The following is a 22478-nucleotide window of genomic DNA, read 5'->3' as shown; positions in this document are numbered from 1 at the left end:
GTACATGTGAAATCGTTACAGGCTGATGTTCGTGGTATATTTAGTCCGCTCGGTGCACGGTGAGAGATCTTCACCTGGACGCTACATTCTCCGTCCCTGCGGTATAAGACCCCCCCGCCGCCCTGGACCTGCTGCCACTTTCTCCCTGTTGTGTTTAGTCCAGTTTGAACCTCAGAGCCATGGCCATGTTGCGAGTGTCTTCCTACCGAAAGCTGTTCGATGATGAAAGCTGGAGTCGGAATGGAGGGTCGAGTGCGAAGTGTGCGGGGGGGTACCGGGCCTCCGTCAGGTCAGTGAGGGGCTCTGGGTGGAGGGCAGCTTCAGTATTTGTAGGCCTACTGCACTTTACCAATTTAAAAGATATTGATATATTGGTGACAGTTTTTCTGCTGTTTGTTTTTTTAATCGGAAAACCATTTTGGGGTAACATATCTGAGAGGGGTTCCGCATGTTCTCCTGAATGCTGATGGAAAATGTATGGGGGTAAAACATTCTGGTGATCCATTTTCTAAGTTTGATCAAAAATGGTCAAAATATGGAAGTAAAGCTTGTTAAGAACAGGGGGAAAACATCTCAGCTGTGTAATGGGTGGGGAATCTTTTTTCTTTTATAGCTTTTTCATCTTTGTATAGCTACATTATTTATTTATTTCTTTTTATTATTACAATCTACAAAAAGATACAGGAGAGAAAATCATTACGGATGGTCTGAAAGTAGATCACCATTACTTCTTCTCACTTCCCTCCTAGCACTGTACAAATTCCTTTTGTCCTCATGGAAATAATTCCATCACAGTCTATGTTCATTTACCGTGACAGCTGGGCTGAAAGCACTGAAGCATTAACAGAATGAGGCTGCACCTTGGTCAAACACTTACTGTGTTTGCCTTTCTTTATTAAAGTCATTAACTATGCCTGAAGGTGGACAAATGACCCCCCAGGATCCTTCATTTCCAGTCTTGTCTTTGGTGCTTTGTGTCCTCCTCTCAGGGGGGCCTCCATAGATGAGTGTGACTGTGACAACTTTGACTTTGTAGCTGCGAAGGCGCTCAACAAAGAGGGTCTGAGCCGGTTTGTCCAGGACAGAAACGTCATCGGTTCCCTGAACGACCGCCTGGTCCGGGTTATTGAGCTGGTGAGGACAAACTGCTCGAGACACATCAGCACTTTATCTTTCTTCTGCCCCTTGCTAAATGAAGAAGTGAATCTAACTCTTTACATAAAGAATATACCAGTGTAATAAATATGTGTAATCCTTTACTTTCTTTGCAAAACATATAGGTTAATATATAATAGAAAGTGAACTGCTGCATTAATGTACACTATATACTGTTTTTTCTGCTGTACATGTTTAAAGGGCCCTATTATGCTCATTTCCAGGTGCATATTTGCCTCCCTCTGACCTCAACGTTGGGATTTTAACCTTTGAAGACTATTTTTAAATGCACAAAAACCTACATAACACACACTACAGGAAATGGAAAACCCCCAAAAGCATTATAGGTGCCAATTAAGGTTGTGTTCATTTGGTATCAAGTACTCCACGTTTGTACTTAAGTAAAGTATAGAGTAATGCTCTAACTTACAGGATTTATATATACTTTACAGTGTATAGCTATAATACCTTATTAATCTGTCTCTATGCCCTGTAGGCTCATTGTTTTGAGGAGGAGAACGAGTCTCTTGAATGTCAGATAGTTGATCTGGAGGAGCAGCTGAGCAGGCGGCAGGCCTCCAGCAGCTCCTCCTCTGTGGTCCTGCCTCACTTCAGTCTGGATGCCGTGGTGGAGAGGCTGCGCAGGGAGAGGGTAACATACTGCTGCTGGGTGTGTCTGTGCATGTTTCTCTGTGTGACATTCCTATAATGTTTTTGCACGTCCCATTGCATCCCATCAATTTGACTTCAGTTTGTACAGTGACAGGCGGGGTTGATCTTTAACCTTGTCAACATCCATCACTGTCGTCTCTGCGTCTCCCTGCAGGACGAGATCCTGTGTGACACCGAGGAGCGGCAGAAAGAGCTGGAGCGTCTGGTGACGGAGTATGAGAAGGCCGCTCAGCAGAGAATCCTCCTGCTGCAGGACCGGCAAGATGTTGCTGAGGTAAAACATCTTATAATAACAATAAAGGTTCATGTTTTAAAAGGTCTTTATTTTTCTCATACTGCCTGTGCTGCTGCACCTCTTTTCACCCCCTTTCTGACACTAGAGCTCTGTCTGCTCTGATTGGTTAGCTGGCCAACTCCTGTTGTGATTAGTCAACCGCAAAGAGATGTCCCACTCCTTAGCCTATCATGTACAATGTCTTGGAGCGCTAGCCAATGGGAGCACAAGTGTTACATAGTGATGTCACTATGTTACAGAAGTAAACAAAGTAGTTTAATGGAGGTGTTTCAGGCAGGGGGGGGGGGGGGAGTGTGGGAGAGAAACTTTGGGATTTTAGCTTGTGCAGAACATTTACATGCACACAAACCTTTTTTCATTTTTTTTCATTTCAAACCTTTATTTAACCAGATTGGTCCCATTGAGATCATAGATCTCTATTTCAAGGGAGACCTGCAGCATATAGGTTCCACATGAAACTTTCTAACAAACTACAGAAAAGGGAAACCCCAACAATTATAATAGGTCCTCTTTAAAATAACACAAACAATAAAAACAAAACTATGTTTCAATAACCAGGTAAGGGTTACTTTTGGATTTAAAAGCATTTAACAATCAATTCATTATTTTCAAGTCAGCAACATATTCCATGCCAAGGGTGACGAATACACAAATACACTTTTTCCATAAAACATGAACAGGCCTCAGATGCAGATTGTTCTCAGTTTTTTTGCATGATAAAGACACAAACAGTTGGTAGTACAGTAGAAGCTGAGATACATTTTCAGTCACCAGTGTGGGTTAAGCTCCAAAAACACTACCCATATGCAACATTTACCCATAATGCAACCTTTAGCACCGTTCATTAGACCCCCAGATGCCTGGTAATTACTATGTCTCTAAAACTCATTAAACAAATTGCTGAATGTTAAGTCCATAAGTCTACTTAAGCATGTCAATCTTTAATTCCTTTCGTTGTACTGCACATGCTCATACCTTTGTTGTGCTGATGTACCTTCAGCACTAGATGGCAGTGTTGTAAAGCCTCCTCCTCCCCCTCCTCCTCCTCTTCCTCCTCCTCCTGGTGAATCAGCTGAAACTCTGCACAGCTGCTGCTCTGTAGCCCAATCAGTGTTGATCACCAGCAGTCATTCAGTCTGGGCTGGTGGCCCACTGCAACCTGAGACACCAACTTTTCCACACACACACACACACACACACACACACACACACACACACACACACACACACCCTCCTCCTCCTCCCAGCCAGGCCAGATGCGATGGAGGTTATAATTCCTCGCTTACAGATGTAATGCAGGCTGTAATACGTTGCCGTAATGTTCCTGCTGGCTCAGTTCTCTGGTGCTGAATTGGAAGCAGCTGCATGGTGACAAGAGTTGGTGGGAAATTGTCAGGGAGGAAGAGCAGAGATGCGGAGGAGAGGAGCGAGCACTGCACAGCTCAACCCACTGAGAGCTGCAGTCCTCCCAGCATAATGGGAGACTGACAATGATGAAACACGGCACTTTTGGCTTGTTTTAGAGTCAAATGCCGACTATTGTATCGTTTGTCTCCAGCCAGCTCTACTCCATTTTTATGACCCAAGCTTTTCCATTTTCATTGTCTGAAAGGGATTTTAAACATTTTAGTTCAGTATTGTTGTGTATCCGCAAACTCAGTTGCCACTGATGCACAATTGATGTTTTTTTACGTCACTTGTGTCCTTTATATCCTTAACTATGAAGGATGCTTACATGTTATAGTTACCTGTTTCTATCCTTTTATGTAATCCAAAGAATTATCATAGACCTGGTCAAGTGGTTATTTTCTTTCATAATTTAGCATTTTAATCGACTCAAATGAAGCATTATCCGTCATCAGCTTAACCTGGTTAGTACCTTTTGGTAGAGTCGGATTCTTCCAGTGGTGAAGGATAATCGTAGGAACAATAATTACGCCAGCCAGTGCTAAACAAAATGAGTTCAACAACAATAGTTAGAATCCAAATACGATAACAATGAAGTAGATGAATGAGGAGGCCTGGTGCTCAGTCTGTTTTATAAAGTATGATGGGGGAGGAGAAATAAAAATAAAATGGGCATTAAAAAGGTAAATGTTCTTCACACACTCTTGGGCAGAACAAGGAGAGAAGTTATATTAAAAGCCTTTATTTAGTCAGAAATATCGGTTGAAACGCCCACCGGTTCACAGGGTCCTCATCAGGGCATAGAACCAGCACTGGATTTTGAAATGTTAATGTAGCTTAATGATCCTGAACGTGAGTTTTAACTATCTGTTCTTACTGTTAGAGAGCTGGTGAAGTTGTGCCCCTCACATCAGGGGCGGACTGGCCATTGGGAATACCGGGAGTTAGCGGTACCGAGTTGGGCCGGTCGGTCGGTCGAGTTTCCCGGGCTGACTTTTAGTCCCAGTCCGCCCCTGCCTCACATAGAGGAATGCAGCCTCTTTGACGGACAGCTTTGAGCTAAAGTTGCACAGAATGTGATTAACAACAAGTTTCTCCTTAGCTACTGGGAGATTGTCGAACACAGATAGCAGCAGGACTTCTCTACTTTAGCTTACTGCTGTCCATCAAACACACTGCCACCCTGCCAGCGAGGTTCCACATCTTCTCCACCAAACTCTCTCTGCGTGAGTCTCAAAGTAAATGCACAAACAGTAATTGCCTCCAACACAAATGAATCTGGTGCTTTAAAAAGACTAGATGAGCTGAGAACCCCTACTGGTGGATGGATTGGTGGACTGGGCTTTGTGTTTAGTTAGCCTCCTTCTGATCTTCCTCCTCCTCCTCCTCCTCCTCCCCCTTCCTCTGCATTGCGGTGTCTACTTGCTGTTCAGTGAAACAGGTGGATGTGCTGATAGTTCCTGAAATGGCTGTTCAGGGTGGGAACAAAGACTTTTGTTCTACTTTTCATCAACCTGTGGTGTGATTTACTGCTCAGACTGCAGTGTTCCTCTCAGACACCTCCTGAAATGAAGTAGAACTTTTTTACTTGCTGCCTGTGTTAATTTGATTTTCTGTGCAGGATGTCGATGCTGTGACAGCAGAGTGTTTGGCGCTGAGGGAGCAAGTGGCTATCTACGAGGAGCAGCTGGCCAACATGGAGGCCCAGCACAAGACGGTGAGGGGGAGAGAGGAAATATAGCCGCAGTGAGATGAAACGGGAATTGTTTATAGTCTTGAAAATGACTTAAAATGTAGCACCTAGGTCAGACAGGGAAGTTGGAGAAATGTCCAACCCTGTGGTGACACACACAGCTGGGATGACCTTCATGCAGAGCCAAAAAAGCCCCGTCAACAGCAACATATGGAGAGAGGATTAAAATGTGTTATCTAGAGTATCATGCAACGAGGAAACATTGGGCCATGATTGAATGTGTCATTTCAGTCCTCATACAGTTTTCAGTGCAGAGATAAACAAATGACATAAGTTGTTTTTCAGTGAAGTAAAGATGCTGGTAGGTCAATTCTACCTTTGGACAGAGTTTCTCTTTTCTCATTTACAGTTTCCGGCTAAACTAAGAAAGATGTCTGCTTGGTGTTAGGACAGAATGTGAAACACATTTTAGACAGTGCCATTGCACACAAGTGAAAGTAGTCAGAAAGACAGAAATTGAGGCAAAGATACTAGTAAAATATTATTTCATGCTAATATATTTCTTTCTGAGTAAAATGTGCAGGTTTTCTAGGGCTTAATGAATCAGCTTCATAATCGAACATGGACAAGATGAAGAGGTCAGTCAGAGAGTTGGGGGTCATCTCCCCCAGAGTCCTTTGTTATTTACATTAACATTGTTAGAGATTTAGACAAGGGCTCTTTCAAATTGCAATCAAATAAAAGGAGATGGCTGATTCAAAACAGTTTGTATGGTAGAAATCAGCCAATGTGAAGATAATTTCCTGAAGTAAAAGTAATAAAAAGAAACGTCTTGTATTCACATTTGGCAACATACTGTGTAGGACTATAACTTAAGTAGGTTTTTAGCTTTAGCTTTCAAATGTAATGTTTGATCTTGAGAAACATACATAGCTGAGATCCTAAAACCGATTAAAAGCTCTCGTTAATGTCTCAAATTAAGAAGATAGTAAGAACATAGATAAACAGTTGCAAGAAAAAGTATGTGAACCCTTTGGATTAAATTATATGTTTTTATTGAACACACCATGTAAACATTCACAGTGCAGGGTGGAAAAAGTATGTGAACCCTTGGATTTAATAACTGGTTGACCCTCCTTTGGCAGCAATAACCTCAACCAAACGATTCCTATAGTTGCATATCAGACCTGCACAACGGTCAGGAGGAATTTTGGACCATTCCTCTTTACAAAACTGTTTCAGTTCAGCAATATTCTTGGGATGTCTGGTGTGAGTCGCTCTCTTGAGGTCATGCCACAGCATCTCAATTGGGTTGAGGTCAGGACTCTGACTGGGCCACTCCAGAAGGCCTATTTTCTTCTGTTGAAGCCATTCTGTTGTTGATTTACTTCTGTGCTTTGGGTCGTTGTCCTGTTGCATCACCCATCTTCTGTTGAGCTTCAATTGGTGGACAGATGGCCTTAAGTTCTCCAGCAAAATGTCTTTATAAACTTGAGAATTCATTTTTCCGTCGATGATGGCAATCTGTCCAGGCCCTGAGGCAGCAAAGCAGCCCCAAACCATGATGCTCCCTCCACCATACTTCACAGTTGGGATGAGGTTTTGATGTTGGTGTTGGTGTGCCTTTTTTTCTCCACACATAGCGTTGTGTGTTCCTTCCAAACAACTCAACTTTGGTTTCATCTGTCCACAGAATATTTTGCCAGTAGTGCTGTGGAACATCCAGGTGCTCTTTTGCAAACTTCAAACGTGCAGCAATGTTTTTTCTGGACAGCAGTGGCTTCCTCCATTTTATGACCAACTTATGCAGAAATCCAGGTAATTCCAAAGGGTTCACATACTTTTTCTTGCAACTGTACATGAACACACAAAAAGGCCGGCTAGCTCAAAGCTAACATCTGTGCAGCTTGTATAGTATGTTGGCTACTTTTGTCAAAAAAACCTTCATATTCAACACAAAGATATGAGAGACACATCTGTCACGCAATCTTGGCTTTAAGGTGAATAGATACAGTACATGTTCCAAAATGTCAACCTTGTCCAATGCACATGATTACCTTTATCACATCCACACACACACCCTGCTGCCTCCACCTTCTGCAATGCTCTCCACGTCGCCAGGAGATGACAGACGCGCCCCAGTGTCAGATCTGGAGGCTGCAGGCAGGGAGGGAGGCAGCTGAAGCGGGACCAGCTCCATCACTCTGCGTTTCCCTCTGCAGAGCCGGGCCGCCCGGCGTTTAACACACTCCCTCTGGGACACGCTCGATAACTCGCAGTCCGGGAAATGCAGCTGAATACCAAATGAAAACAGAAGTTCCCTTTGTTTTATTAACTGTTGTTATTATCGCCACTTCCAGATACCCCCATTCCCCTGACAAATCGGTAGCAATGTCGTTATTTGTGTGGAGGGCAAAGGAGAGAAAATGTTAGATTGCCGCTGAAGCTCTGTAACAGTTCATTTTCTCTGTAATGGATGTGGGTTTTTTACTCAAGGGGCTATGTATAATACATGTATGTTGAGGTCTTTCATGTGTGTAAAAGGCTTTAAAATGTAGTGCATGTGTTTGTATTTGAAGAGCTGGAATGGTACAAAGTACATTTACTAATGTTTTGTATTTAAGAATGATTAAGGGTACCTTCATTTGACTATTTTCTATGTTATACCACTTCGACTGCACAACCATGTTATGTATTTCAGCTTAAGTTAATAGTTACAAATCAAGATTTTACATAGAAAACATGCTATATGCTAACATAATTGGATGAACGGTTCTTGTCAAAACTATTAAACATATACAATAGATCAAATTAGATCCCCCCCCCCAGTCCAACTACAACAGTAGATGGCATGATTTGTATCCAGCGATTGAAGTTTAGCTGACAAAAAAAAGTACTCTGTCACAGATCACCACTGTGTGCATGATGTGCATAAAGTTCACTTCTGTGTGTTTGTGTGTGTTGCCATGTTACAGGCGGTGGAGAGCATGCTGGAGCCAGATGAAGGGACGACAGGAGCGATGAGAGCTATTACATTTGGCGTCCCTGACATCGCTGCGGCCCTGGATGTGAAGGAGTACTACTGCCAGCTGGCTGAGAGCCTCCAGGTTCAACAAAAAATACATAAACATGTCATGAAGGGGAAACCTTTTAATGCCGGATACTTTACAGTAGCATGTCTGTGAACAACCGTCGGATCACAACAAAGTTATTTCTGACTTTAGTTCTCATCATACTATGACCTCAGTCAAACTCATGCACACCAATGGTGGACACACTAACTACATCTTTGGGTTAAAGAAATATCTTGGTAAAATACATTAAGGATTTATAAAATGTAACTTTTCAGGTTCAAACTTGTATTTTAGGTCTCTACTAGTTGTTTGCATGCTCTAATGTAAAAACAAACACGTTATTTTCTCATAGTGTCTGTCTAAATATACCTAGATTCACACAAAACAGAAAATACATGAGAAAAGTCAAAAAAAAGAAATACAAACTTGTGAGGCAGAACTTTGTTTTTTCTTCTCTCTTCCCCCATTAATCATCTTGTGACCCTTCAGATTTATCTTGTGACCCTTTGAAGGGGAGGTTGACCCCTAGGTGTGACAATCACAGGACAAAACGACTTGCCTATAAAGAAACACCAGATAAACCTTGAACAAGCAACAGCAAAATGACAGTTGCACCTCGATGCATCAGTATTAAAAAATACTTTTACATTTCATACTTTAATTCTCATAATTCTGTAATTGTACTTCATTATAAGTTTGAATAACTTTTGTTTGACTTTTTAATTGCTTCTCTTATGCGAGTAAAAAGGATTTGAGCATCTCTTCCACCAGCAGCTGCCATCCTCACCCTGCTACTGACCACCGCCCCCCCCCCCCCCCTCCTCTCCCTCTGACACGCTCAGGTCCAGATGTAAATCTCAATTTTCACAAATCACACAACGATACTCCCACTTGTTTTCTTTCCCTCTTAACACAACACCAGGGAAGAACTTGAGAATCAGGCGTTCAGCACTACACCAGGAACAGCATGCCTTTGTATACCTGTGTGTGTGTTATGTGTGTGTGACGTGCTGCATTGGGGTCAGACTATAGCTCCGGTGGGTCTGACCCCCTCTGGGGCGAGGATGTCTGCCCGGTTCAGAGGTCAGGGCTGTAATCAGACTGCTGGCCGCCTTCCCAGGCTCCTCTGCAGCACTGGAGTGGACGCTGGTGTGTGTGTGTGTTTGTGTCCTTCATTTAGAGGCAGGGTACCCAGCCTATGTATATTATATTTTTTTATTGATCTATTTGTGTGTCTGTCAAAATGGATGGTTTTTGTTCCCCCATACCCCATCTATTCCCCCTCCCCATGTCTTTCCTCCCGCCAGCTGGACACCGTCCTGTCTGGCCTCGATTATGAAACGCAATTGTCTCGATGCTAAAAATGATTGCTATTGGGTTTTGAACAGTAATGGTGATTGCTGGCTGGCTCCCACACACCTGTGCACCCTTGTGTAGCTTGTTCTGCTGCATTTGTTCCGTCTAATCAGCAATGTGCTGGAGAGCTTTAGCCATCAGACGCTCTGAGAGGCTCTGATTGCTCTTTGCTCCCCTGTCAGAGTGCACTTACTGCCCAAAAGAAAGCGCTAACCTCAATGCTCCTGTGCATTTCCAGTCTCAAAATGAAAGGTCAGAAGTTTCACAGCGGCACTTATTCCACTTCTTCTGTCTTTGCAGTTTGAGTGCGGTGCAGCATCCTCTGCTGTGGTTACCCGTGGTGATGGAAAACAACTGCAAGTGGGAGGAGCTGCAGGGTCAAGGGTGAAAGACCTGTCAAAGATGAAGGACGTCAGTGAAGTGAAGAAGCTGGTGAGAGTACAACTGCTTTCTCCATTTTTTTCATTTGTTTTTAGAGGGTCTGTTCACGCAGACCACACAAAGTAGTGCTAACATTAAGACTCATTTAGGATTTGGTTTTGACAAGACTCTGAGAATCCACTGCCACGCACACTTCGAAAATATTGTTGTTGTACTGTTCCAATGTCCAGCATACTGGAATTCTACCGAGCCCGGCGTACTTCGTTTGGAGACATTTCGAGGCTGCACATGTGTAGACTCCGCGGTCTTAAAATCCCCACAATGCTTTGCGCACGGACCAATTTCCCCAAATCTTTGGTGGAAAATGTAAGGCGGGGCCTCTCATATGACGCACACCTGCACACTTGCTAGCCTGTTTCACTCTTCGTTTTTTTCGAATGCCAGGAAGGATTCTTGCCTAGCTTCTGAAGCAAGTGACTTGGAAGACATGTGCTACCAAGCAAGCATCCTCGCGATTGAGAAACGGCCCCTGTCTGCCGCGGCGTCTAATCCCTTCTCTTCGTGTGGCCGGTCTTTTTTCTTCTTCGTGTGTGATTATTTGACAGATAAGAACCACACAACTGCATTAGCGGCCGCTGTCGCCCTCTGTCGGCCATCAGCGCAATTTAAATGATGACGTTAAACTATTTTTTTTTAAAGGGTTCTGTGGTTCTCCAGATTCTACAGATGGCCACTTGGAATTCTACCGAGCCCGGCGTACTTCGTTTGGAGACATTTTGAGGCTGCACATGTGTAGACTCCGCGGTCTTAAAATCCCCACAATGCTTTGCGCACGGACTAATTTCCCCAAATCTGTGGTGGAAAAAGTAAGGCGGGGCCTCTCATATGACGCACACTTGCTAGCCTGTTCCAAGGCCGTTTCTCAATCTCGAGGATGCTGGCTTGGTAGTCGCGTACTTCCAAGTCACTTCCTTCAGAAACGAAGCAAGTATGCTTCCAAGCCACGGCTTCGGAAAACGAAGAAGAATGGAACAGAGAGAGTGGCACACTTGTTAGCCTAACGGTTTCAACATAAACTGTACCGAAAATAAATACCTCACGATGTCTATCTAATTATGAACTTGCTTTACTTTCACGGAACACATTTTTGGTGATAACAAATTTAATAAATTAACATGTTTACCAACACATGTTCTACGCCACTACTGCGTCGGTTCAGCCATTCTCCGCAAGGGTTTTTGAAATTGGTCCTTGCGCAAAGTATTGTGGGGCTTTTAAGGACGCGAAGTCTATCCATGTGCAGCCTCGAAATTTCCCCCAAACGAAGGACGAGGCCTCGGTGGAATTCCAAGTATGCTGGACATTGGAACGGTCCTGCTGCGCCACTTGATGACGTAGCATCCTTGAAATATTGGCTTGGAAGCCAATATCCTCGAGATTGAGAAACGGCGTTTGTTTTCCGAATGCCAGGAAGTATTCTTGCATCGCTTCTGAAGCAAGTGACTCTGAAGACATGTGCTACCAAGCAAGCATACATTGAGAAACACCCCATGTGTATTCTTTATGCTAAGCTATGTGAACCAGCAGTTAGTGCTAGCTGGATTTTCCATTAACAGATATACGAATTAATCGACTCAGCTAGCTCTCGACAAAAAAAAGTGAATAAGCGATTATCATAAAATGAGCTATTTCTGTTAAATTAAAATAGTGCCGAGTAAGAAAATCTGTATTTTTTGGGGTTAAACTGACCCTTTACAGCAGTGGTCGCCAACCAGTCGATCGCGATCGACCGGTCGATCGCGAGTGTGGTGCGGGTAGATCGCGGACCGTTAAAAAAAAAAGTAACAAAAGAAAGAAAAAGAAAATTAAAATAATAATGTTTGAAAAATACGTTTTTAGATGTAAACCTATCATCCACCACCCCGTTAGCAGGTGCCACTTGATTGACGTATATTTGAGACACCTCAATAATATAATACATTAACCGTGCTTTACGTGAACTTCACGTGAACTTCATCATGACACAAGAGAGGACGGCAGGACTGTAATTTCCCGTGTTCAGTGAACGCAACAGAGGCAACACACCAGACCAATCAGAGAGTTGCATGGAAATACACGTGTGCTTGTGTCATTCAAGCTCGGCTCTGTGTGTGTATGGCGATAGCGCATTTAGTGTGATAGAGAGGGAGAGTGCTAGCGGGGACCGTGATGTTAGCATCTGGTTAGCTAGCTGCACCAACGGACATAAGGAGCTGTTTCCACAACAAGCTGGAGGAGTCCTCTCCTGTCAGACTGAGGGGCTCAGGTGAGCTAAAGGACTCTCTGAGTGTTTAGAACAGTTTTGTCACAAATTATTCAAAAGATTATTTCCGCGGCACACCTTTATATGATCATTATAGTTATACAAACAATAAGAGAATAAATGAAAAACAGGTATGAAATAGCCTACTATATGGCAGTAAAACAAGAATACAGTTTAATGTGATTTGTAAAATATCCATAAAGAAAAAGAAAATATGTTTACAGTTCTGTCTCATATGGGTGCTGAGAGAGGTATCCATAGATCTCTTCATGTTGCTCTCAAAGTGCACCAGATTGATGCTTTCAACTTCAATATTTAAAAAAAAATCTTCCCGGGGGAACATCCCCCCGGACCCCCCTTGAGGAGGTGAGGTCCGCACCCCAATAGCACTTTACCCCTACCTATATGCCGTGAGCTGATTATGGAGCCTTCATTGTAACAGTAATTCAGATGCAATTAGCCTATATAAAAGGCCTCAAATTGGAAGCACTGTCTGGGCCGTCTTTTACACTCAATTCTGCAATCTTGTGATCTTGGGCTTAAAAAGGTTGGTGACCACTGCTTTACAGTAAGTCTCAGATTTACCCATCATTAAAATGAATGTTGCTGCCTGCTGATTCAGATCTTCCCAGGACACGTTTCCCAGCTCCTGACTGACAAGAAAAGCGAGGAGTCTTACAACCCACGACTGGCCATCAGCTCCTAAATCAAACAAAAAGTTTAAAATGAATGGGTTCCCACAGCAGGCGAAGGCAGGGGAGAGCAGCTGAGTGACAGCGGAGCAACAGTGTGGGAGATCCTGCTGACCAGAGTGTTTACTCTGCGGACACTTTCAGCGGGAGATGTGAAGGGCTCGGCTTCAGCTCAGACAGGATTTATGGCCCTCTGTTTCCTCAGTTATTAAGTACAGTCTTTCAAAGCGCCTGCAGCTTCGGAAATGTCTTTAAAACTTGACACACACACACACACACACACACACACACACACACACACACACACACACACACACACACACACACACACACACATACACACACACACTGACAGGAGACTTCCTCTGCACATGGAAGAGAGAAAATAAACCTTTATCACATATCTCTCATCATCAGAAAAATAAAGCAACAGAGTTTTGAGTGAAATAGCAAAGTATGGCAAGTGAGATGGATGTAGACGGAAGTCAGTCATAAAATAAAATACAGAGTTTAATCCCAGCTCAAATGTACCTTAAAGGGTTTTCATATTGTTTTTTTATTGTAATGTTACCGGCCCTGTTTCTTGTCTTAAATATGTGTCCATGTTGATGTTGCTGTGATGAAAGGAAGAATCTTAAAAAAAGAGACGAAACAGGAAATTATGACTCAGGTAAAATCAGCAGGTGACCCAGAGAAAATTCCTCCTCTTCCTGCACTTTGGTCTCTTTGACATCCATCAGTGGTTAGATCACATCTGTATCAAACATGGCGGTTTACTTCTCATTACTGCGGCTCTACCTCCAGCTCTTTAAATAAACAGTGAGCCTCTGTAACCACAGCAGAGCTCTCCCGACATCATCTACTTTTCTTTAATATGCAGTGCTCAGTTCTGCTCCATCCAGCCTGACGGATGAACAGCTCGGCCTGATCTGCTCTGTTTCCTCTCTCGCCGCTGATGGATGCCTCGGGTCTGGTTTCTCACTGAGACACAACATGGCCAAACAAACAGATTGCAGTGAAATCAGCCCCGACGCAGAAATGTATATAATGGAGCAGACACTGATGGGCCACTACTGAGGGTAGGAGTAAGTGACTCGCCCAGGTTTAATAGTCATCATCAGGGTCTTCCTCTGCTCACATGATCGCGCTGAAAGACGACCGCCTGGATCCCCATCTGGCTGTGACAGCTAATTGTTGAATTTCTGTGATTGCTGTAATTACTCACGGCAGGACGGCACAGCCTCTGACACAGGAGGGGGTGCAGAAGTAAAGAAACCGGTTTTATCTGTCTAGTACAGGTTGATTTGCATACTTTACTTTCTCAGAGCCAAATTTAAGTCAGTTTTATGTTTACAAAAAGGATAAAATAACTGTAATGTGATTGGTCGTTGAGACTAACCCACTAAGAATGATCCCATTTATCCTTTGGGTTATTGTTTGTTATCATATCAAACATCAAACTTATAGTGGGCAAAATGAAAGTCAAAGGATCACAAAGATGTATTCATCTTCTGGGGATCATGAATTTATGAACCAATTTCATGGCAGTCAATCTTATAGTTGTTCAGATTTTTCAGTCTGAACCAAAAATGTCTGCACTGAATGACTGACAGAAATTGCCATCCGTGGAGTAAGTCTTTTTAAAAGCTCACATAATCCGACAAAACTAACAACTAGCTGGCGAATAAAGTGAAATATCATGCCGCTAAAAATCCTGACATACAGTATTTCTCAGTTGTTGGGAAGCTAAAGATGGTGGCCAAAAACATGATGGTGACCTCAAAGGGAACATCTCAATGTTATGACTATGTTTTTAAGGACCATATAACTAAGTAGAAGTCTTTAATTCTGTGTTTCTATAGATTGCAGAGCTACAGAAGGAGCTCGCTGAGCTTGAGAAGTGTAACGAGGAGCTGGAGGACGAGGCTGAGATGAAGAAGGCTGCGTACATGGACGAGATCGCTGAGTTAGAGGTCAGAGAGTCGACTGATAAAAGACTAATCATAAGATGTGAAGGACCAGTGGTTATGTAGTATATTAATCTCTAATCCCCTCATGCTGTGTCTGTGCGTTTCAGGGTACTTTAGATGAAATGCGGCAGCAGGAGGAAGACTTCCAGGTGCAGATGAAGGAGCAGTGTGAGGACTACAAAGAGCTGCTCAGCGAGAAGATGGCCCGAGAAATGGAAATAACCGCCTACAGGTCAGACAGTCATGCTGATGTTCTTTGTGTAAAACTGCTGTATAATAACTTGGCTTTTCAGTTTAGAGCGCAATTGATTATTAATGGGAGCTTGGAAGCATACAAATGTACTCTATAATGATTGAGTAATTAAACAAAGAGTTTGTTTTACGAAGTGGTTTCCGGTTTTAATTACTTGGTCCGTTTGTTTTGGCGAGGAGAAGACCTCTGAGGATAATTCATCTTTCCGTAAAAATGTCCTGAACAATGAATTAATCCTGAACGAACTTCTGTGAATAGCTGACTCTGATGACGACAGCGACAACACCACACTCCGTCTTTTGTTATTGTAAGGATTGAGAGACCCCTAGAGGCAATACAATTACATATTGTGCATTTAAAGAAAAATGCATAAGGAACCATAATGTATGAGTACTGACGTAATGCTCAGAGCTGCCATATGTACAGCTCTGATCATCAACACTCTTATTGCCCTCTTAAAAGAGCTATAGGTTGTTATTACAAACTGAGACCCCTAACATTTAAGAAGGCTTTGTGACAGTGAGGTCTGACTGTTAGTGAGACTGTCGGTCACAGTGTGGCTATGAACCAGCCATGTCTTTCTGGAGAACATGGAGCATTTCCTGCCAACAAAAACACAGCACCAGGTGGTTTCACTGATTAGTTTGTCATGTCCTGTCAAAGGTGTCATAGTCGAATGCTCTACTTTCTGATTGCAATTAAAAAAAAAATTGCTTCATGGCATATATTGTAGATTCCCATCTCTGCTGTAGGGTTCAAATGAAAACCGATGTCCCCTACGGTGCCACGCATTATTTAGACCTGTCGAGAAGAATGAAATGTAGGGGCAAAGCATATCATAACCCTGCGATGATCTCATTAGATTTAAATTAGCTTGATGCTCCGTTTGACTTTCTTTACGTACTGTATGAGTCGATCGTGACTCACACGTGAAAAATGACCTGTCCATTGTCCCTGTTTTTTACACAACATCTACAAGAAGTCTCTGCGTAAGCTTCACTGTGAATAATGCAAGGAGTATTTCCACAAGATCCTGTGTATAGGTCCAATATTATCTCATATGATGTCACCTGGACATACGCATTGTCCATAAGAAGATATTTCTGCAAAAACAAAGGGCTGACATTACTGGGGTCACAGGAAGCGGCTTCTGAATATGATGCAGTTTCCTGTATGTGACCTTGACGTCGTTTCATGTCCCTCCCGTCTTCCACTGAGGCTGTTTAACCATCTGGTGGTGGTGGTATGTGGACTGACGCAGTTCAACCATTTCATCCTTCTGCCGCGGACTTCCTCCCGGCCCCTCCATCGCAGAACTGACTGCATTTGACCCCCAGGGGGCCCCCGCTGTGCTCAGACCCTCACAATGGCTCATTAGAATGGGCAGAGAGGACCTCACACTGTCAGCGCTGAGCGCTGGGCCTACGCCAGCTCTTCTCCACGGCAGCCTGTTAATGTCAGCCTCCCCTTACACACATTTCTAAATTCGCCACAGTTTTAATTTGCTCTCGTTACCCAGCAGACTGTCCCAAAGACTTCTAAGGCTCACAGTCAACACCAACTTTCTTCCCCTTCCCTTTTTTATTTACTGGATGTTTTGTCATCCGTGATTAAAACCATGAATAAGAAATGTTTACTCTCTCCGTGCCGTGGCAAACTGTCTGCACAACAGACCCTAATGACCCCAGGCTGCCATTACCGGGTGGCTTATCGCCTGTGAAAGCATCTTAGAGCAGTTTAGGCAGATGCTCGCTGCTTTTTCTCACTGCTAATGCGAACCATATTACACTGTAATTCATTCTGCTGTACTGCTGCTGCATGACTCAGCAACAAGTAGCTAAACGAAGGAAAGAACTAAATCCTTTCAAGTAAAGTGAGGTGGATGAGTGCACTGAGGGTCCTATCTTAAAGCTGCTATAATTGGTATTCTAGAACTAATATTGAATCAAAGACTTCCGTCAGCGCTCCTACTGCGCTAAATAACATCTTTCACTTCACTGTTTTAGTTTTCTTGACTTCCCTGCTTTGGTTCACTCTCACCTCCCTCAACACCAGTGTTTCCAGATGCAGCCGGCAGCTGTTTTCAGGGAAAGTCCCAAACAACAGACAGAAACAGTTAGCAGATAGCTGGTAAACATAATGGAGCATTTAGTAGCTGAGCTTCTTTTGGTGTTTATTTACAAATAGGTTGATTCATCTTTGCTACTAATTTGGATTAATTGGATTGAGGTTACTGAAATGTGAATTTTCAGACATATTTAAACTTTTGAAAATAACCAACAACTTTCAAAACATTCTCAAACAATGGTTTTGTGGCCCAAGTAAATCTGAGGATCCTTTGGGTTTAAACACCTCTTTTAAGACCCGCGATCTATGCTTTTACCGAAGCCATCAGACTCCATTGACAAAAAGAGTCATTTCGCCTCACAGAAAACGGGGGGTTGCTGGTCTACCACCGCCTCAATCGGATAATATGTGTTATTGTGTGACTTTGGTGATTCCAAACATATCTTATAAAACAACAAATTCACACAATAACTCGATTTCACAAACCAATCGAGGCAACAACTTCCTAGTTATGCGATCCAACTCTTTGTCAATGGAGCCTGGTGACTTTGGCAATAACATATATAGCAGCTTCAACTCCCCAATGGAAAGGGCTCAACTTTGAAGCTCAATAAATTACAATGTTCTTTCTCTCTGTTATTTTCTCCCCTTTACTCTGTGTTAATGTATTCCTCTGGTTTAGGAGTCTGTTGGAAGAAGAGGAGTGCCTGTGTGGCCAGTGACTCGAGAGTCAGACTGGATGCTCCCTCTCACATGGATTAGAAAACAAACCAAAGAGAACCGTGAAACACACACTTGGATGAAGCTTAAGGTACCAACGCAGCAATTAAAATATAACTTATCACGACAGATTAATGCCGCCTGGAGGCCTGAGCCGGGCGGTGATAACAGGTCGCTGGCAGATGACCTCGAGACTCCAAGAAAGATGGAGCTGTCTAAAAGAGGTGGGAGGATGGGGGCCGGGCGATGAGTGTGTATCCATTCAGTGTCTGTCTGGGATATTTCCTTAAGTGGGTTTTATCTCTACCAGCTCCCTGATATGATTCATAAAAGTGTTGTCTCCTCTTTGAAGAACGATCTCCACACAAACACACACACACACACACACAAGTTTAACTGTGCGGCTCCGTGAAGTAATCCCCCCTCTGATACCACCTCGTCCATCACCCAAACTCTGTCTGATTACCGGCTCTTAACCTTTGACCCCTTCACTGTTAACAAACATATCGACAGCTCTACTTTTTGGTACTTAAAAGCCTCCGACCTTCCCTTTGCTTTTACAGTCATGCATTCGTGTTTAGTTTTACTTATAACTGACAGTCAAGTCTTTAGCACACTGTTTGCTTTTCAAATGATTCATGACGCTTTTTCTGCTTTTACACAAAGAGCACCTGGATGTTTCTACAAGGAAAGCCGGTGTGATTCATTATTCCTCCTTTGAAAATCAATGTCCCAATTTGCTGTCGTTTCAGATATAAGGATCTGCATTCCTCTGTAATCTTTTCCTTATCTTCTACACGACTTTTCAAGCTGTCTGTGATAAATAATTTTTTCTTTACGCTTCTACCCAAGCGTCAGAATGTGCTTTAGATTTAAATGAAATAAAACCATTTGCTCGAGAGATCATTCCTTACCGTGTGATTTTCTTTTGTGAAAGTCTCTGTTTCATGAGAACTCCTTGTGAATCTTGGGGCTTAAGACTTTCCCCACACTATAAAACTATACAGAGCGAGATCAGAGTGATTAATGTTCAGTGATCCTTCTTTCATTCATCTTCATGTTCAACGTGAGACTCAAACATTCCCAGCTATTAGCCATTTCAAAGGCTTGTTAGGTCTGCCATAAAGATGACAAATGCTGCTAATAACAGATCAGATAAGATTAGCCACACTCAGTGAACTGGCGCTGATGAGGAGTCGGCCTCTGTAATAATTGAGTTCAGTGTCTGGAAAGAGGGCTGGGAACGGTTGGACACAGTGACTTGTTTAATTGTGCCGACATAAAACATGGCCGGCTCAGGAGGAAGCAGATTTGTCTGTTTTTCTCAGCCCGCTAAGCTCAGTAGAGACCTGAGAGGAGAGGAGGTAGAACATATTGTTTCCCCTCAGTGCTCTTCTTTAAAGAGCAAGTGAACCACACAATGTTCCTGATCTCATGAGACGGCTCTGCATCGTCGTAAATATAAAAGTATCTAACATAGGAGAAAATTGGCTTCCTTTTAGTTGTGTTTTCCCACTTTTGTATTCTTTGCCTCTTGGGGAAAGGTGGTTGACTGCTTTGCAAAACAAGGAAATACACCACAATAATAACACTTTTGACTTTCAGGAAATGCTTCATCTATCCTTCTCTTTTAGATGTGCGTCTTTACAGGACAAATGACCTGCATTCAAACAGCTTTGCAAGGGAATACATTATTAATCCAAGTAGCCGGAGTCAACTCTAATAATGCCTGTGAAGGGATACGTTTTAAAGGAAACATATTTTAGGGCAAATTGAGGTTAAGGGAATATAAAAAACAAACAAGTGCAGACCTCCACCAAGAATGTTTTTAAGTGAAAGATTACGCTTGTATCTTCCTTCTTCACCCATGATTAACCCTTCCACCAAGATTCATCAAATACTGCCAGTAGTTTTTCTGAAATCCTCATGACAAACCAAACCAAGAACTAAGCCTCCTAAGCAGAGGTAACAATTCATATCCAGAAAAACAACAGGCATGTTGTGCTTGTAAAGGGGTTAAAAAAATATAGCAGCATAGATTTAAAAGGGAAACAAAGCCCCACTAGACGGGTCTGTGAGACTTTGTGGGCACAGTGCTTGTGCTAAAGGCTAACAAATGGAAGCTAACTTGCCTGCAATAATAATAAAAAAATACTGATGTTTAGCAGGTATTATATTTCCCATGTTCACCATCTAAGCTTTGCACATTTGCTAATTCGTACGAAGTGCAAAATACAGCTGAAGCTTGTTTAGCATAAGTATTTTACAAATGTACACTTTGACCTATGATTATGAATATCTCTTAGTGGAACATGTCTAAACCATCCTGCAATTGCTGATATATTTCACAAAAAACACTTTTATCAACTTTATGGTGGCACTAAATGGAAAGTCAACGAATCACAAACGTCTTCTAGATTTATTCTCTAGGGATCATGATTTTCTGAACCAGTTTCGTGACAATCCAATAGTTGTTGGGATATATGTCTGAAGTGATGGTCACACTGACAATATACAAAACATCAATGGTACACTGGAAATCACTCTATTCATTACAAATAGAATATTCTCAAAATGACAATAGATTGTTTAATAATCTCATGACCATTTACAACATAATATAAAAAAGACCTAAAAAATGCTTATTGCGTAAAATAAAGCAAACCACGGGACCCCTATAGAACTCAATCATATTTTGTAATGAATACTAACACGAAGAATATCACACTCAAGCTTTTACTCAACAAACTGATGTTACTACTAAAGCAGAGTCTGTACAATGTCTCGTGCTTCTTTTCTAACATAATTAAGTATTTCAAAGACTTGATATTTGTGAGTGACCTCTGTGCTCCTCTGTATTCCTTTGCCCTCGTCACACGTCCTTGACAACTGAGGAAAATGCGCGTTAACCTCTCGAAGCCGGTCAGTGACACCGAGCGGCCCGGGGCAGGACTGTGTCACCTCTGCTCCTTGAAGCCGGACAATTTGATTTGAAGGCAGAGATTTTCAATGCTGAGTCATGGATCAGTGGTCAGCCAGTGGCTTGGCCTTTTCATCCCCTTTTTTTTCTTGGATCTGCAGATGGATGGGGGGGGGGGTTGAGAAAACAGCCGAACCTGCCCAACACTAACAAACAAAGAAGGCTCTGCTGGGAATAAAGCAGAGTTTGGTTCCTCTGGGTAACGTTTGCTGTGAGATTGAATGTTTAAGATGGTTTGCTGAAAGGAACAATTTCACACAACATGTGCTGTGGATATAACATCCCATTAGCTTCACATGGTGCGGGAATGTCTTTACATTAAGAGTGGCAGGGCCAGGCTGATAAATTATGACATCTGAGTCCACATATCTTCAATCTGCAGTGGAGGAATCAGATTAAGGTCTGAGGTAACGGTGGTCCAGGTCAGCTTGTGTGACTTCACTCAGCTGTCACCTACACATAGGTATCCCCCCCCCCCCCCCCTTCAGGTTCACCCAGACAAATAAACACTGTCCTCAGTGAGGACAAAAGTAATTTTTTTAAGTCTCTTCATGGCGGCTTGGACGTAATGAACCAAGCTGGTGTTTACAAAGCAAATAAATAAGAGAGGACGGGGTTGAATCAAGGATGAAAATAAGAACAGTCAAAATATACAAAGGAGGGTGAGCTATTGAGAAAGTATTTCCTTAACAAGAGGGGAACAAATAATAAATTATGGGGCCCGATCTCCCTCGAGGAAGGACTGGCACGCCTGAGGGTTGAAGGAAGTGGGCATCCCTCTCTTTTTATAGGGGTCGTGGACAGGCTTCCTCTGTGGGAGCATCACAGAGTCCTGAGAGAAGACTCCTCTCAGGAATGTTTACTCACGCAAACACACACACACAGCTCTTCACACACACAGCTTAAACGCCATGCTGGATGAAGATGGTGGTAGTGTGACTGCATAACTCCCGGGTCCCCCATCATGTCATCGCTGTAGTTTCTGCTCTCCTCATATCAGCAGTCCCACTTGGCCTGTATAACTGAGACACTGCTGACAGCCGTGACCTCACATTTACCCCAAACTCCCCCTTGTGTTTGTCCCAAAGCAGGTGACAAACACCCCCAGACCCCACACTATCATTCTTGGTCCAACATGCAATATGAGATTTTGATACCTTTATTTCTTGACACTTTCCAAACAACTCTGGTTTTTGGATGAGGAGATAAACCAAAGCAGCTTTTCTTTTTTTATTTCCCTAAACTCCTCACACAGTGGGTTAGTCAAAGAAGAAGTTGATAACAAGTTTCCCTTTTGTCCCAAATGTTCAATTAATCAACTTCACAAGACGTGCTGTTTGGAAGCAGATAAAAGTCTGGGCTGCAGGGAACACGGGAGAAAAAGAGACGGGATTTGTATTCTGCTGCAGTGGCTCTCATACCCATTAAAGGATGTTAGCATCTTTTTAAGTAGAGTGACTT

At 42.9% G+C, this 22478-nt stretch overlaps 1 protein-coding gene across 1 annotated transcript; it reads left to right on the top strand.

Moving 5' to 3' along the window:
* The first annotated feature begins 127 nt into the window (after nt 1-127).
* On the top strand, nt 128-18938 carry vimr2 (vimentin-related 2). Its single transcript, XM_079667868.1, has 10 exons — nt 128-289; nt 990-1134; nt 1652-1807; nt 1982-2101; nt 5151-5246; nt 8198-8329; nt 9953-10084; nt 14890-15000; nt 15105-15229; nt 18000-18938. The coding sequence occupies exons 1-10, from the start codon at nt 180-182 to the stop codon at nt 18037-18039; spliced, it is 1167 nt and encodes a 388-aa protein (XP_079523994.1). The 5' UTR covers nt 128-179; the 3' UTR covers nt 18040-18938.
* Nucleotides 18939-22478: the final 3540 nt, after the last annotated feature.

The sequence above is a fragment of the Notothenia rossii genome, assembly GCF_949606895.1.
Source record: "Notothenia rossii genome assembly, chromosome: 3".
Lineage (NCBI taxonomy): Eukaryota > Metazoa > Chordata > Actinopteri > Perciformes > Nototheniidae > Notothenia > Notothenia rossii.
Note: the sequence above shows the minus strand (reverse complement) of the source record. Positions and strands in the feature narration are given on the sequence as shown.

Excerpts from the sequence above, each read along its gene's own strand:
- vimr2 (XM_079667868.1), top strand. The coding sequence starts at position 180 with ATGGCCATGTTGCGAGTGTCTTCCTACCGAAAGCTGTTCGATGATGAA. Across the intron at positions 290-989 it reads GGGTACCGGGCCTCCGTCAG|GGGGGCCTCCATAGATGAGT; the intron begins GTCAGTGAGGGG and ends TCCTCCTCTCAG. Across the intron at positions 8,330-9,952 it reads AGCTGGCTGAGAGCCTCCAG|TTTGAGTGCGGTGCAGCATC; the intron begins GTTCAACAAAAA and ends CTGTCTTTGCAG.